At 41.8% G+C, this 16,902-nt stretch overlaps 1 protein-coding gene across 50 annotated transcripts in view; it reads right to left on the bottom strand.

Moving 5' to 3' along the window:
- The window catches only part of ANK3 (ankyrin 3), a 759,198-nt gene that overhangs the window by 193,556 nt on the left and 548,740 nt on the right, over positions 1 to 16,902 (bottom strand). For all 50 annotated transcript variants that reach the window (XM_086382383.1, XM_086382396.1, XM_086382405.1 and 47 more), the window contains one exon: positions 10,579 to 10,677. In XM_086382383.1, coding sequence (XP_086238509.1) covers positions 10,579 to 10,677 — 99 coding nt within the window. The remainder of the gene's footprint in view (positions 1 to 10,578; positions 10,678 to 16,902) is intronic.

Below are 16,902 nucleotides of genomic sequence, written 5' to 3'. Positions count from 1 at the left end.
TCTAAAGTACTAACATAATGAACAAGCATTCCCTTGGGAAGAATTCTGAAGCAATGCAAACTGGCGAGTCTAGATCTCATATTTCATTTCAGTGGCAGCGATCTTATTAGGGAGGTAGGGAACAGCACTTCTCTGGCTAGACAAAAGGCTCTCTCGTGTTAGACAAAGAGCAAAAGCTTGCACACTCCAAGGTCAAAAAGATTTGCTTTCAGGTCTAGCTTTTCTGAGAAGCACAGACTGGGACATTAAAGCATCACACTTAGGAACACTGAACCCAGAAAATGTCCTTAACAAGTCGAACTTGCTCAAAGATAATACTGAAATGAGACAATTTCATGACTTGGGAAATACTTTCAGAAAAAGACACATTTATTTTGATTAGTATCCTCTAGGTTCCTTTCTATTCTTCCTTTTAAGCAAAAAACACACCCAAGAGAAGGAAAGGAAATCACGCAGAAAACTCTGGATATATACTTTCTTCTTTGTCATGGATATAAAATGGGATATGATATTTAACTGAAGATTAAAAACAATGAAAGAAAAAGCAGATAGTACCCAGGAGAGGAGAGTTATAATGATAGCCAGAGAGAAATTAAAAGGCATTGGTTACATTCTAACAGTCAAACTATTCTCATACATGTATTTTTCTCTAAAGATTCTGACTGTATCCTCATTTTGTACATGTTAGAGAATTGTAGATTTGGCCTGAAAGGAAGTGAAATAACATTTTTTGAGACCGCTCTATTGTCACAGGCATTTTATATTTGTTATCTTATAGAATTTTTACAACAACACAAGAGAAAGGCATCAGAATTTGCATTTATAGATAAGAAAGTGCTGCTCCAAGGATCAATGTGCCTACCTAAGGTCACATGCAAGTCACTGGTTCACGTTAGGACTTAGACTCAGTTAGACTCACATTAGAACTTGGTTCCTGCATCAGAGGGACTGGATCTCTTCCACTGCAGCAAGCAATCTCCTTTTAACATCAAGAATTCATTTCTGCCATTTATATACAGGAGAGAGAAATATATCTTTCTAGTGCCCTTCCTTGCTGTCCTGACATACATTCTATACGTTTAAAATCAAACTAAAATGAAGTAGAATTCCTTGTTGTTCTTTCTGCTCAGAAAACTGGAGCTTTCTTTCTGAGCCTAGAACACACCCTTATAATATTTGTTGTGTATTTTTCCACTCTCTTCTGTGTGAGCTTTTTTTGTCTCTTCTTTCTTATCTTCTTTTGGGTTAACTGAGTATAATTTAGTTTTCCAGTGACTGATTCACTATATATATCATTGACAATCTCTTCCCTCTGGCTTTTTAACTAAGCTCTTTCTTTTCTTTCCTATTTTTAAAAGTGGTGTTCCTAGAGATCAAAATAAATATCCTAAATTATCACAGCCTAAATAATATGATTAACTATATTATATAGTAATAGAATTTATGTTATTATGTATTGTTATATAATTTCATGTATGAGAATTCTACAATATTATAATTTCATTTATATTAGTAGCATCATATTTTGTGCTATAAATATATATTTAACTTAAATGCATTATAAATCTTATAACAAATTGATATTTTATTTAAACAATCAATTTTTTTAAATTTTAAGAAAATAAAAATAGTTTTTATCTGATTATTACTTCTAACTCTTCTCTACTTTAGATCCACATTTCCTTCTAGTATCGTTTATCTTACGTCAGAATTAAGAACTTCCTTTAATATTTCTTTTAGTACGGGTTTGATGGTAACAAGTTATCTCAGTTTTTGCTTATCTGATACTGTCTCTATTTTCCTTTTATTATGGAAATATACTTTTACTGGATATAAATTCTAGATTAGCAAATACTTTTCAGTCAGCAACTTAAAGATGTTCTGTTGTCTTCTGATCAGAGTTTCTGATAAGAAGTCAGATAACATCTCTTCAATAGACACTATTTTATGACTATGAAATATTTAATAGTTTAAGAATTTATTCTTAATCAAGGCAATCACACTTCTGGAAATATAATGGAAAGCAAAACTCAATACCAATATTTATTTTATTTTTCTCTCACATTTAACCTGATAAATATAACCAGTTGCATTTCTGGGAAAGAAAAAAAGTGTTAGTTGCTCAGTTGTGCCTGACTCTTTGCAACCCCATAGACTGCAGCCCACCAGACTCTTCTGTTCATGGAATTCTCATGGCAAGAAAACTGGAGTAGGCTGCCATTCCCTTGTCCAGGGAATCTTCCCGACTCAGGGATTCAACCTAGGTTCTCTTGTATTGCAGGCAGATTCTTTACTGTCTGAGCCACCAGGGAAGCCTGCATTTCTGGGAAAGGACAGGCTAAAATTACAGGACATCTAAGTGTCTCCTGACATCTTTCCAGACTGGTAAGAATTTAACAACTGACAGATTTGAGATATTCTGAAAACCCTTTATCTACCTGCACACAAATATCTCTTTATTCTTATAAATCAGTTGGATGTCATTAACTTCAGGGAGCAAAATTATATCAACACAAAGTGAAAGTCGCTCAGTCATGTCTGACTCTTTGCGACCCCACGCACTATACAGTCCATGGAATTCTCCAGGCCAGAATACTGGAGTGGGTAGCCTTTCCCTTCTCCAGGGGATCTTCCTGACCCAGGAATCGAACCCAAGTCTCCCACACTGCAGGTGGATTCTTTACCAGCTGAGCCAGAGGGGAAGCCCCCTATCCTTATTAACACAGGACCAGTATAAAATCAAGTAAGACATTTTGGCAAATGTAACATTAGGAAGTGTATCTAATATATTCAGCAAATACTTATTAAACATTTAGTATGTGCCAGGAAGTACTAAGTGCTAATGGATACTAAGATGAATGTGTGTTTCCGAGGGTCAAGGTGTAGTTTTAGATGTAATATTGTAGTAGTGGGATTATATGGAGAGGCAGGCAGTGGTACCTTGCTAGAAAGGCTGGAAGCTGGAGGAGGAATGGTGAGAGCAGTTGTCTGGGAACCGCAGTATTTTTATTACTGACTCTACCTGGAACTCGTGAATAGTCTCTGGAGCACTACATACAAGCACAGTTGCCTCATAAGAGTCAGTGAAAGGAGATGGAGAACTCAGAGGTTGCCACAAAGTTTTAAACCGGTTCTAACTTAGAATCTAATTTAAATTGGTTTAAACTCAGAAGTTGCTAAATTAGTTTTAAACTGGTTCTAATTTAGGGTCCATACTGAGCCCCTGATTTGGCTGTGAACTGATGCGAAGGAAAATAAAAACGACAATAGACCATCCACTGCAAAGTCTCTTCCTTTAGAAAGGATGCAAATACACATGCTAGCTTTGCAGAGAGCAGAAATTACATGGAAATAGCAGCTACCATAAGCAGTCATTCTTAGCAATGCATTTCTTTAAAGGAACAAATTAGGATGCTATATATAGATCAGATTGAAGCATTTGCCTTGATAGCTGTACATGTCGCGCCACATTTGCCTCCACTATTACCTCTTAAATTATGTTGTCATTGTTACGGAGAGACTGTTAAAGCTCTCCTGTCATAGCAACTTTCGGTGTGTACAATACAGTACTGTTAACTGTAGCCACCACGCTGTACCCTAGATACTTGAGCCTGAAAGTGAAAGTGAAGCCGCTCAGTCGTGTCCGACTCTTTGCGACCCCATGGACTGTAGCCTACCAGGCTCTGTCCCTGGGATTCTCCAGGCAAGAATACTGGAGTGGATTGCCATTTCCTTCTCTAGGGGATCTTCCCAACATAGGGATCGAACCCAGGTCTCCCGCATTGTAGACAGACGCTTTACCGTCTGAGCCACCAGGGAAGTCACAATATACTTGAGCTTATTCATCTTATAACTGATAGTCTGTTCTATCTAACCAACATCACCCCATTTCCCCTACCTCTCAGCCCCTGGCAACCAGCATTCCATTCTCTGTTCCATTCCCTTCCAAACCTCAATGTTTTCAGATTCCACATCTAAAAGATATCACAGAGTAGCAGTCTAAATTATTAAGTTTCAGTGCTTCTCTTTTTCTGGGACTCTCATGATAGTCCGATTCTTCTCACTTAATGGTGTCCTGTAAGTCCTGTAGGTTCTCTACGTTCCTTTTTTCCTTTTGTTCCTCTGATTGGATAGTTTCAAACTGGATAGATCAATTTCTTCAACTTGGTCCAATCTATTCTTGAAGCTGTCTACTGAATTCTTCAGTTCAATTACTGTGTTAAAAAATTTTTTTTAATTGGTGGATAATTGCTTTATAATGTTGCATTGGTTTCTGCTGTACAACATAATCAGTCATAAATACATATATATATCTCCTCCCTCTAGCGCCTCTGTCCCCTCTCCCATCCTAATCCCTCTAGGTCATCACAGTCATTGTTATTTTTAGCTCCAAAATTTATTTGGTTGTCTTTTTATGTTTTCTATCTCTGTATTGAACTTCTTGAATAGTTTGTATTTTTTTCCCCTGATTTTGTTAAACTGCTTACCTGTGTTTTTTGTAGATCTCTGTGCATCTTTATTTTTTTAAATTTTATTTTACTTTTAAACTTTACAATATTGTGTTAGTTTTGCCAAATATCGAAATGAATCTGCCACAGGTATACATGTGTTTGGAATCCTTTGTCCAGCAAAGTTAGTGAAAGTTCACCGTGTTCCTTTGGTGACGTCATGTTACCCTCGATCCCTTCCTGATCCTTGTAGCCTTGCATAGATGCTGTGCATTTACAGAAGCAGTCATCTCTTTCAGACTTTATGGCTTGACTTTGGTATGGAAGGACTTTCTTCTATGGTGGGAGCATGCGGGAACATTCTCTAACCTTGCATCTCGCAGTGCAGGGTCTCAGATACAGGATTGGGGGCTGATGTCTCATCTGTTCAGGCTGCTGGGGGCACAGCATTGACCACAGTGGCTGCAAAGGCTACTGGAGACCTCAGTGCCTCTCGGGTGCAGGGGCTCAGGGCCTGGCAGGCAGTGGTGGCGGCTGAAGCTGCTGGTGGAAACAGACTCGGTTGCAGGGGCCAGTTGCAGGTGCTTATGCAGTCGCAAATGCTCATTTCAGACTTACACAAACAGCTAGGGGCAAGGGCCAGCTGCCACGGGTCCCGGCCAACTGCAGGTACGCTGGCAGTTGTGGGGTCCCTTGGCTGTCAGCATTCATTACTGTGGCTGCAAGGTCTCACCATGGGTGCATTGCCGTGGAGGCTGGTGTTGGCCATCAAGCTGGAGGCGTGCAGGTGCCCAGCTGGAGGGGTTCCTTGCAAATGAGCCTGGTGGTGCAGGTCAGTGACAGCAGACAGGGCTAGGCCTGGCCCACAGGAGCTGTGGAGGCCCTGGTGTGTACTATGGTTGCAGGGTCTCCCCAGGAGCATGCATGGCAGTGGAGGTTGGTCGTGAGGGTCTGGTTGGGAGCGTGCACATGCTGAGTGATGGAGGCCGGTGACTAGAAATAGAGCCAGGTTCAGGCCCACAGGCAGTTGTGAGGGCCTTGGTTGTTGGCTTGCCGTTCCATACTGAAGGATCTTGCCATAGGCACAGTACAGCAGTAGAAGCCTGTGATGAGGGTCCGGCCGGCAGTGTGCAAGTGCACAGCTGGAGGAGCCAGCCCCCAGCACATGCACAGAAGTGGGTGACCCACAGGGCTCTAGGCTGCTCTCGTGTACTTGTGTGGCCACAGAGGTCTGGGCTGGCTGCTGGTATGGATCCTGAGCCCCAGCAAGGCAGTGGGAGGTGAGGAGCAGGGAGGGGCTCACACAGCTGGTGTCCGCGAACAAGAATATCCGCGGGACAAAAACCAGTGACATCTACATGGGGTCTGTGTCGGCTGTGCTGGCTCTTGGCTACTTCAGGGGGAAAGGTGCTGGGGTCTGAGAGCAGGTCACAGGGAGCCTCAGTCATCCCCATCACGTGGCTGATGCTGCCAGCCCCTGCTGTTTCCTTGCTCCTCCCCATCTCTATTCATCTCAGCTTTGCCAGCCTCTGGTTGGGTGAGACCCAAATGGGTCCTTAGCTCAGTTTCCTGAAAGGCTGGGAGGCTGGCTGCTCACTCCGTTCTTTCTTTCTTGGTGAGGAAAACTTCTTCCTACTTGGGGAGGCTCACCCTTGGCCCTGAGTAGCGCTGGCCCGGGGGATCAGAAAATCCCATGGACGGAGGAGCCTGGTAGGCTGCAGTCCATGGGGTTGCTGAGGGTCGGACACGACTGAGCGACTTCACTTTCACTTTTCACTTTCATGCATTGGAGAAGGAAATGGCAACCCACTCCAGTGTTCTTGCCTGGAGAATCCCAGGGACAGTGGAGCCTGGTAGACTGCCGTCTATGGGGTTGCACAGAGTCGGACACTACTGAAGCGACTTAGCAGCAGCAGCAGCAGCGGCAGCAGGGGATCAGATGCTGCAGGCTAGCTTTTTGTGAGTTATTTTCCGGTGTTTTGTTCCACTGTGCTGCTTAAGTTTCTTCTTCTTAAAAAAAACAAAAAGTATTTATTTATTTGGCTGTGTCAGGTCTTAGCTGCAGTACGCGGGATCTTTGATCTTCACTGTTGCATGCGAAATCTAGTTCCCTAACCCGGGATCAAACCTGGGCCCCCTGCATTTGAGAGCGTGGAGTCTTAGCCACTGGACCACCAGGGAAGTCCTTGCTGCAGTTGGACTCCTAAGCTCTCCCTGAGCTCTTTTTGTAGTGTATCCTTGTCTAATTGTTGATCTTTGTGGGTGGTGGGGGCTGGGGTCTCATACGTCACCATCTTGGTCACATCACCCCAACATATATCACCACCCCAACTTTCACTGTAGCTAATTATTCTTAAAGTTACAACATCCGGTGCCCCAGCAGTGGGGAAAGCCTGTGAAGTCATCGGAACAACTCACCATCTGTACTGAGATGGAAACTAAGACTCAGGAGGATGAACTTTCCTAGGGTCATGATTTCACTTGCTGGTCACACTTAAGACTAGAGATCAGGCACCAGGGTAGAAAAAATTCACTCTCATCCTGCTTTTCCAGCTGGCCAGGTCTTGCTCAGATCCCAACCTAAATCACTCTGACTACAATTCAAGTTTACTTTCCTGATTGAAAGGGCAGTAAGAGTCTACTTTTGAACCAAATCCTTTATCAGATTAGCAACACACGCACGGAACACAGCAAGCCAATGAGGGGGTCCCTTGGAGTGTGCTGAGTGAACTCTCTAAATCTAGGGCATTGGTGTGTAGCAGGTCAGACTGTTGATGCAACGAGGTAGCTACACAAGTAGGAAGTATCTGGCAGGAAGGAGATGAGTAGATAACAATATTTATTTTCTAAAGAGCTACTGGATTGAATCATTAAAACTTGTATTTATAAAAAAAAAATTGCTTTCCGTTTTCAGGCTTGTCCCTAGGGCTTTCTGAATTTTATGGCTCCCTCCTTTTCACTGACACTTTGAGTCACTACTCAGTCATTTCAGCAAGACAGAAGGGAAGCTTTGAGGAGAACACAAAATAGTTGACATATTGGGGGTATGTACTATGTTTTCTTCCATACAGTCTGCCAGGAATTCAGTTTGTTCTCAAGTGACACCACCCGTCCACCCCAAGCAGGACAACAACAGGAGAATGACAATAGAGGCATGACCATTCTGTTTCTCTAAGTTTTCCTCACATCCACACAGCACTCACGTAACACTGGAGAAAAGCAACTCCACGTTGAAACCGAGTGACTGGTGAAAAGGACTCTACATTTTGTTTAAAATAAGACAGGCTTAAGTGTATATTGAATTTGCTTATGTCCCGTATTCTGCATGTCTGATGCTTTTGTCCAGAAGCGTTTGTATGTTTCATTCTAGCCTCCCCCGTGACACCACGTGCCCCTTTAATATGGGACCTGAATTTCCTACATACCCTGTCCTCTTCCTGTTGTACCAAATGGAAGAAGTAAGTGTCTGATAAATGATGCAAAATTACTGGCAAGCAATTTTGCTGTTCTGGTGATTGATGACTAAATCAAGAGAGGGAGAAATATGGTCATTTCTAATCCATACACTTCATTAAAATCCAGCTGGATAGCCAAGTATAACTATATAAGTTTCTCTGTTCTGCTCAGCTCCAGTATCCCTCCTCACTCTTCACAAAAATTTCTGTATTCACAAATGACTCTCTACCTCTGCAGGTAACCAAGAGGCATTAAGTGATGATTATCTAACTTATTCTTTTTTGCAACCGCTCCTGTACTCAGCAGAACACCCCTGCCACTTAAAGCAACAGGTCTAGCCTACTGCTGATGGCTTCTTAGCAAATAATGTCAGGTCAATGCAATAAGACCTCGCTTCAATTTACTTCCCCAGTCAGACAGTCTTGTAGCGGGTAAACCCTCATCTTCCTTCATTCCCCTCTCCAGAAAGCTTGTTTCTTTTATGCTACACACAAGGCATAAAACTTTCAGGTTCAACAATACTAAGACAAAGAAGTCTGGTCTCCTATCAAATACCCAGGGCTGGGCTATCTTCAAGTCAGAGTATACAACAGACAAATGATCAATCAGCCTCATGAGGGCAGGGGAGGGGGCTTGTGGGCTTTCTCCATGACTTAGCCAAGTCTGGCCCACAGTAGACATTCAATAATCATTAATTGCTTGAGTGAATACATGCAGTGAAAGATAAAGTACTGAATCAAGGACTACAGGAACCAAGTCAGGGTTACTGGACCAGTTTTAGAAATATCAGGATTCTTGGAAAGAGGAACCACAGGATTGCAGGAGATACAATTACAAGACAGGGATAACTCTGCAAAACCCTTAGAGAGGAGGATATTTATAAGAGCACATTTTGCTCTTAAATGAAATGTTTAACAAGAAAATCCCTGGTCAGAAGTTAAATGTTAACTGGAGCTCTGAATTATACGGGCACACCTCATTTTACTGTGCATTGCTTTATTGCTCTTTGCAGATACTGCTTTTCTCTCTCTCTTTTTTTTTTTTTTTTACAAGTTGAAGGTTGGCGGCTACCCTCATCAGGCAAGGCCATTTTTCCAACCATTTCCTCACTTTGTGTCTGTGTCACATTTTTGTGCTTCTTGCAACATTTCAAACTTTCTTCTTATTATATTTGTTATGATGATCTCTGGCCAGTGGTTTTTATGTTACTATTGCAAAAAGATTATAACTTGCTAAAGGCTCCAATACTAGTTAGGATTTTTTTTTTTTTAGCAATAAAGTACTTTTTAATTTAAAGTATATACACTCTTAAAGACATAATGCTTTTACACAATAGACTATAATATGGTATAAACATAACTTTTATACACATTAGGAAGTCCAAAAATTCCTGTGACTTGTCTTTTTGCAATACTGCTTCACCTCAGTGGTCGGGAACCAAAGCTGCAATATCTCTGAGGTGTACATCTACTAGCAACGGCTGGGATTTATTTCTGGTCTACTTTATGCCAATACAGTTTACAAACATTAGCTTGAGCACTGCAACAAGCCTTCAAGGAAGCCATTAATCTTATTTTCAGGTACAGAAACTGCATGCAGAAGGTTACATCGCCTCGTCAAACTAAGCCAACCAGCTAAGCTCACCTTCTGGGATTCCAACTTGATTCTAAGTCTCACTTCTTTCCCCTCCCCACAACAGTGCCTCACACCAAACAATTAACATGGCAAAACACCTGCCTAGACTGACCTATGTTGAAAAAATTTGTTAAATTGTGGTTAAAAAAACCCACAATATAAAATTGACTCTCCTAACCACTTTTAAATGCACAGTTAAGTAGTATTAGCTATATTCATGTTGTATAACATCTCTAAAACTTTATCTTATAATACTGACACTCAACAACTCCCCATTTCCCCGTCCCTAAGCCTCCAGCAAGCGCCATTCTATTTCTGTTTCCATGTGTTTACTGTTGGTACCTCCTTAAGTGGGACCACACAGTATTTGTACTTTTGTGACTGGTTTCTGTCACTTAGCATAATGTTCTCAAGACTCATTCATACTGGGGAATTGACAGGATTTCCTTATAAGGCTGAATAACATTCCACTGTATGTACATAACTCATTTTCTTTAACCATTTTCTATCTATGGATATTGGGTTGCTTCCACCTCTTGACTATTACATGGCTTCAATTACTTCTTTCAATTGTTTGGGGGTGTATACACCAAAGTAGACTGCTGGGTCATATGCTGGTTCTATTTTTAGTTTTTGGAGGAACCTCCATACTGTTTTCCATAGTGGCTGCACCAGCAGTGTGCAAAGGGAGACAGATTTGTTTTTAAATAAAATGTCAGTTTTATAATCAAACTGGCCCAATAGCTCTGTCTGCAGTATCAAGTAGTGATTAAATACTTAAAAATTTAACTCAACAAAAACTCTGGACCTAAACCTTAGTTTCTATAATTAAATCCCAGTACTATTTAAATGTATATTAAAGCTTTATAAATGGGGATCATTATCTCATTATAAGAAGAATCAGCTTAGCAGTCATTTTCTAAGAGACGACAACAAAGGAAATAACAAAGCCAGGGCTGAGCCAGCAACAAAGGCATTAGTAGAAGCAGACCTGCTTCCTGAAAATAAGCATAAGCAAGTACCTAAGTTGCACCCTTACCCTTGTTTTGGCATCAATTTTAGCTCCTCGATCAAGCAATAGTTTTACCATGTTGGCATTTCCTCTTTTTGATGCAACATGTAGAGGAGTGATGTCATTCTGTGCAAGAACAGAAACAGAAAGTACAGTGTTATTATTTTGAGTTCAAGCAAAACATTTCTTCCCAGCCTTCTCCAACATCTCACATTTCTCTTTTTTTTTTTTTTTAAATATCCATTGTGAACAGAATGCTTCCCAACATCTTTGTCTGATGGCAATTTTACTCAGAATGAGACCCCCCCAAAGGGATGAATTTTAAGGGACACTCTCAGTGGGGGTAGGGCCCAAGTTTATGTCATTTGTTTGATGGGATGGTTATTGTTTTTGTTCTAACATCCTGTGCCTTTAAGTCCATGTGTTTTCCTGTAAATGTGAATGATGCATGCTGGCTACTGAATGGTTGACTAAATGGAGGATTAGTCATCTGAGATGCAGTGGAAGGGGTGTCATGTTACTCAGAACCGGCTCTAGGTCATCTGAGTGCAAGCTGTCAAGGAGAGAGGAGAGTAATTCAAACTGGGAAGTCTGTCAGTGTCCTACAAAGTCACAGGGCTTCCCATGCACAATGGGCTTAAAGTGTTCACAGGCGCTTATTAGCAATTTCACAGAAAACGACTATGTTGATTAAAACAAACAAACAAACAAAAAAACTACTGTTGAGGACAGATGTATTGTCAGGACAATCTGACATTCCAATCACGATCCCCTGGGTACCACAGTTTTCCTCCATATAGCGACAGGTTCTGTGACTGTTTCCAGACTGTCAAGGAAATATGTGTACACAGTGAAAACATTTTCTCTTTTGGCTCCTTCTTCTTGATTGGCAACAATATGGGTTTAAGGTCTGTAATTCACAGAAGTCAATTACATGATAAATGAACTAGGCTCATAAGTATTTACATTCCTGTCATGTGATAGCAAATACAAAATAATAGCTACGAGGTATTGATTCATTTCCTATGAATTATGCAGTGTTAAACTTTTTACTGTCTCAATGAGTTTTCATAATCCTCACAATATCACATATAATCTGAATCACAATGTCCATTCTACAGATTAGAAACAGCTAGCAAAACCAGGATCCAAATTAAAAGATGACTCAAACTAATGGGCTTCCCTGGAGGCTCAGATGGTAAAAAATCTGCCTGCAATGCAGGAGACTCAGGTTCAATTCATGCTTTTGAAAAAAAGATCTCATAGTGAAAATTTTCAAAAAGACCAAAGTTTGAGAGAAAGCCACAGTGAGCTTAATGTACTCAACACTCTGGCTCAATAATCATCAAACATTTGCCAATATTATTCCTTTTATATTCTCTACTATATTTTTCTGACTGAAGGAGTTGGAGAGTAGAAAGCAAATCCTAGGTATCATATTATTTCACCCACAAATACCATATCATAATTTAATTATCTTGAATAGATAAGGATATTTATGAACAACTAATCACAATATCATTATACATAAGTACAAATAATCCCTTCAAAACACCAAGATCTCTTCTATATTTAAATCATCTCAGTAGAGTTGTTCAAATAGAAGATACACATCTTGGGACTTCCCTGGCAGTCCAGTGGTTAGGACTCTGTGCTTCCAGGGGGTGCAGGTTGGATCCCTGTTTGGGGAACTAAGATCCTGCAAGCTGTGTGGCCAAATTTTTTTTCAAAAAGTAAAAAGAAAATCCAAAAGAACCTTTGGATATTAGAAGAAGAGGGCTTGCGAGATGTGTGGACACAGATCAATACAGAAACATCGACTGTTTAAACAAAAAGAAGATCCACAAGTTGCATTAGGTTGAAATATACCTTAAGTTTCTTTGAATCTCCACAAGTGTCCTACTCCACTTTTGATGTTCCATGCCCAGGTATTTTCTGGAAAAACTGGGTGGTTTATTGTGTAGAGTTTTCTACATTTTAGATTTGGTTGGCTGACTGCATCCTTATGGTGTGTTATTACTTTTTTTTTTTCGTATTTTCTATGAACTTTCCTAGTTAAATACTTTATAACATTATACATTCTCACATCTGAACAACTCTTTATCTCATTTTTCTTAGGTGCTATTGCATAAATCAGTTCCATAATAATTAGTTCATTAAATCAAAGAAGGAGAAAGAGATCTGAATAAACCAAATGTGACTTAGTAATGTTGGCGGGGAGTGGACAGGCCTAATATTGCTCTAGACCAAGCGGTAGACACACCTTTTCTGCAAAGGGCCGGATATCAAATGTTTCTGGCTGTGCAGGTCATACCACTTGTACTGCAATTTGTCAGTGTTGCCTTTGGAGTGATAAAGCAGCCCCATGCAATAGGCACAGAAATGGGAGTGACTGTGTTCCAATAAAACTTTATTTATAAAACAGCTGGCAAGCTGGATTTGGCCTGTAGGCAGTAGTTGGTTGACCTGTGCTCTAGACTCATCAGCTTGTGGTTGAAGGTTTCAATGGTGTGTAACAGGTGACAAGTGTTAGTCACTCAGTTGTATCTGACTGTGACTCCATGGACTGTAGCCTGCTGGCTCCTCTGTCCATGGAATTCTCCAGGCAAGAATACTGGAATGGGTAGCCATTCCCTTCTCCACGGGCTCTTTCCAATCCAGGGATTGAATCCAGGCAAAGGAAGTAAAACTATATAGGTTGTGCCTTGTGTATACTTTGGCACTCTTTGGTGCACATGATTTGGGGTATGAATGAAGTTGGCAGAAAGAAGCTTCCTGATGACTTTTTTGATGGTCTTACTTGTCTCTAGCAGAGACATTACTTTGCCAACAAAGGTCCGTCTAGTCAAGGCTATGGTTTTTCCAGTGGTCATGTATGGATGTGAGAGTTGGACTGTGAAGAAGGCTGAGCGCCGAAGAATTGATGCTTTTGAACTGTGGTGTTGGAGAAGACTCTTGAGAGTCCCTTGGACTGCAAGGAGATCCAACCAGTCCATTCTAAAGGAGATCAGCCCTGGGATTTCTTTGGAGGGAATGATGCTAAAGCTGAAACTCCAGTACTTTGGCCACCTCATGCGAAGAGTTGACTCATTGGAAAAGACCCTGATGCTGGGAGGGATTGGGGGCAGGAGGAGAAGGGGACGGCAGAGGATGAGATGGCTGGATGGCATCACTGACTCGATGGACGTGAGTCTGAGTGAACTCGGGGCGTTGGTGATGGACAGGGAGGCCTGGTGTGCTGCGATTCATGGGGTCACAAAGAGTTGGATATGACTGAGCGACTGAACTGAACTGAACTTGTCTCTGTTGTCTGAGTACAAGTATATAAATGAATCAAGCAGCACGGAGGAGGAATTCTAGGCCTGAGACAGGAAATGGAACATCAGGTTAGGTCTATAGGAAACAGGAGAGCTTACTGAGCTCAAAGTGAGATATGACACGAAGACCTCATCACTCCCCAGCACGAGTCAGGGCTGACATGCTATTTCCCTTTAAAAATGTGTCCTTGCCTGGTGGAGAAGGACTTAATTAACCTTTATCACAAGTAGGCTAATTTTAGTGAGAGGAAGAGCTCTATTTCTAATTTTGCTCTCTTCCATATTCATGGACTCTCTCTTATGGTGATGTGTAGATGTCAAAAGGGTGCCTTGAAATTCAAACTCCCACTTTTTTCTACACCTCTCTGACCCTTCCTAGAGGAATACTTTATATTTTTATAGCACTTAGAAAGTGTTCTAAATTACTTATGTAATTTCATTTTACCTTCACAACCATCTATTGAAGTAAGATACATATAATTAATCCCATTTGATAAATAAACTGAGGAATAGATCTGGTGGGTAATCTGCATATTAAGAGACAGCTAATGAGAGGCAGAATCAGAATTCAGTTTTCTAGACCCTCAGAGGTGGGGTGTGTGAGTGTGTGTATTTTCAGTCAGAGATCATAATAGCTTTGCTTAAAGACTATGTTTCTCAACTCTGTCCAGTGAAGCTTCTAAAAGAAACGCATACTTTTGTACTCCTGAGTCAGGCAGTGACCTCTTCTGTCAAATAGGAACAAGTCAAAATGAGAGTGGGACCTTTGGACAGTCAACAGGATGTTTCTATTTAGGTTCCTCAGTTAACCAATAAAGATTTTTTATGTCCTACTAGGCACCAGGCCCAGTGTTGCATTTCCATTACACAAGGGAACCACAAAATTATGCAATCCCAACAAATCAAGAGTCCAACAATATGAGAGATAAAAAGGCTTGTTTAGGAGACCTCACTAGTGGCTCAGGAAATGTGAACAATATGCCTACTTTCTGGGTTGCAGGCTGCCTGTATGTATGAGGAACCTTCAAATCTACCACTGAGGCAGGAGACAGAGGAGCCCCACACGGAGCAGCTGGAGTCTGTCCCCTGTGGACAGACACTCCAAGATGAAGATAATAGCAGGAGGGAGGAGAAGCTGAGCCCTGTCCGGATAAAAGATAAGAGACCACATATTCCTCATTCTTGAGATTAAGGAAACCTTCCCAACTACACATGCACAGAAAGGCTCCTTGGGGGCCAAAAGGGAGGGGCTACCACCCCATAGTAGGCAATGTCAACCTTCCCACAGTCCTCTTCACTAGAGCCCACCTTGGCTAAGAGAGGCATGTACACACAGGGTACATACACAGGGAGGACCCTGACTTAAACCAAATATGGACTCAGAGCCAGGCAAAGCAAGAAGACTGGCTAGAGGAACCCCAGAAGAAATGCCCCAGAACAGTGATCCAAACTACCAAAAAAGGTGTAACACTTTCTGAATTCACCCGTGAGTCTATTCACACGTACTCCTTTTTCCTCCTAATAAACACTTATTTAGGTGCTTCCCTGGTGGCTCAGATGGTAAAGAATATGCCTGCAATGCAGGCGACTCGAGTTCGACCCCTGGGTTAGGAAGATCCCTTGGAAAAGGAAATGGCAACCCACTCTAATATTATTGCCTGGGAAATCCCATGGACAGAGGGGCCTGGTGGGCTACAGTCCATGGGGTCACAAATGGTCAGACACGACTTAGCAACTAAACCACCACCACTTAGTTGTTCACCACTTTCTCTTTGTGGAAATTCATTTCTACAAAGATAACGGGCCAATGGCTTGTCACTGGCTATTGGTCATCATGATCTGGGGACTAGGATTCAGCATTCTCACTGCCGTGGCCTGACTTCAATCTCTGACCAGGAAACTGAAATCCTACTTCATGCTGCTGAATACTAAGGCCACTTTAGATCACAACCACAGACACAAGGCCAAGGTTAGTTGCCATGGTAGAAAAGGCATGGATCCTGAGACAGCCCCAGGTCTGAGGCCTAGACACACGACCTAAGAGTGAAGCAGATCCAGAATGAAAGACCCCTCATCCCCACATGAACCTAGCCTAGTGTAAGAAGCAGCTATGGTCAACTCCTGAGGTGGCACAGGAGCTTGGTCAGAGTTGAATTCTGTGCTACAAGTGTGCAGGGAGAGCTGAGTGCAGAGCACACCAACCAAGGAAAATCTCTGACTTGCTGGTCCCACTTCAGCATAAGGCGATGCGGTCCCCTCTAGTGGGAGGTGAAGCCTGTGGTGCAGACAAAATGAAATCTGGATCAACTCTGGACTCAACTGGTTTGTCTGTCCACATCTACAGCCTGATGGAAGAAGAAGCATGCCCGTTTCCAGGTATGGATATTTCCCTCAGTGTCTGCAGAGCATCTACATTCTGTCCAGCAGAACAGATGAACAACATGCATCAGAAGTTAAGGAGTTTCTGTCAAATGGAAACACTCAAGAAGATGACCACACTATCAAAAATGAAGCATTCCCAACCTGAGGGTCCACTGACAGATGAATGGATAAAGAAGGTGTGGTACATATATACAATGGAATACCAATAAAGTATATAAACTCATATATACGGAATTTAGAAAGACAGTAATGATGACCCTATATGCAAGACAGCAAAAGAGACAAAGATGTAAGGAACAGACTTTTGGACTATGTGGGAGAAGGCGAGGGTGGGATGATACGAGAGAAGAGCACTGAAACATGTACATTACCATATGTAAAATAGATGACCAGGGCAAGTTCAATGCCTGAAGCAGGGCACTCAGAGCTGGTGCTCTGGGACAACCCAGAGGGATGGGGTGGGGAGGGAGGTGGGAGGGGGTTCAGGATGGGGGGACACATGTGCACCTGTGGCTGCTGCATGTCAATGTGTGGTGAAAACCACAACATTGTAATTAACCTCCAATTAAAATAAAATAATCTAAAAAAAGATGTGGTACATATATACAATGGAATACTACTCAGCCATAAAAAATAAAACAATGCCATTTCT

This window comes from Bos grunniens, chromosome 28 (assembly GCF_055505025.1).
Source record: "Bos grunniens cultivar Pamir isolate PY7600 chromosome 28, Bosgru_T2T1.0, whole genome shotgun sequence".
Lineage (NCBI taxonomy): Eukaryota > Metazoa > Chordata > Mammalia > Artiodactyla > Bovidae > Bos > Bos grunniens.
This window is presented reverse-complemented; position numbering and strand designations above follow the sequence as displayed.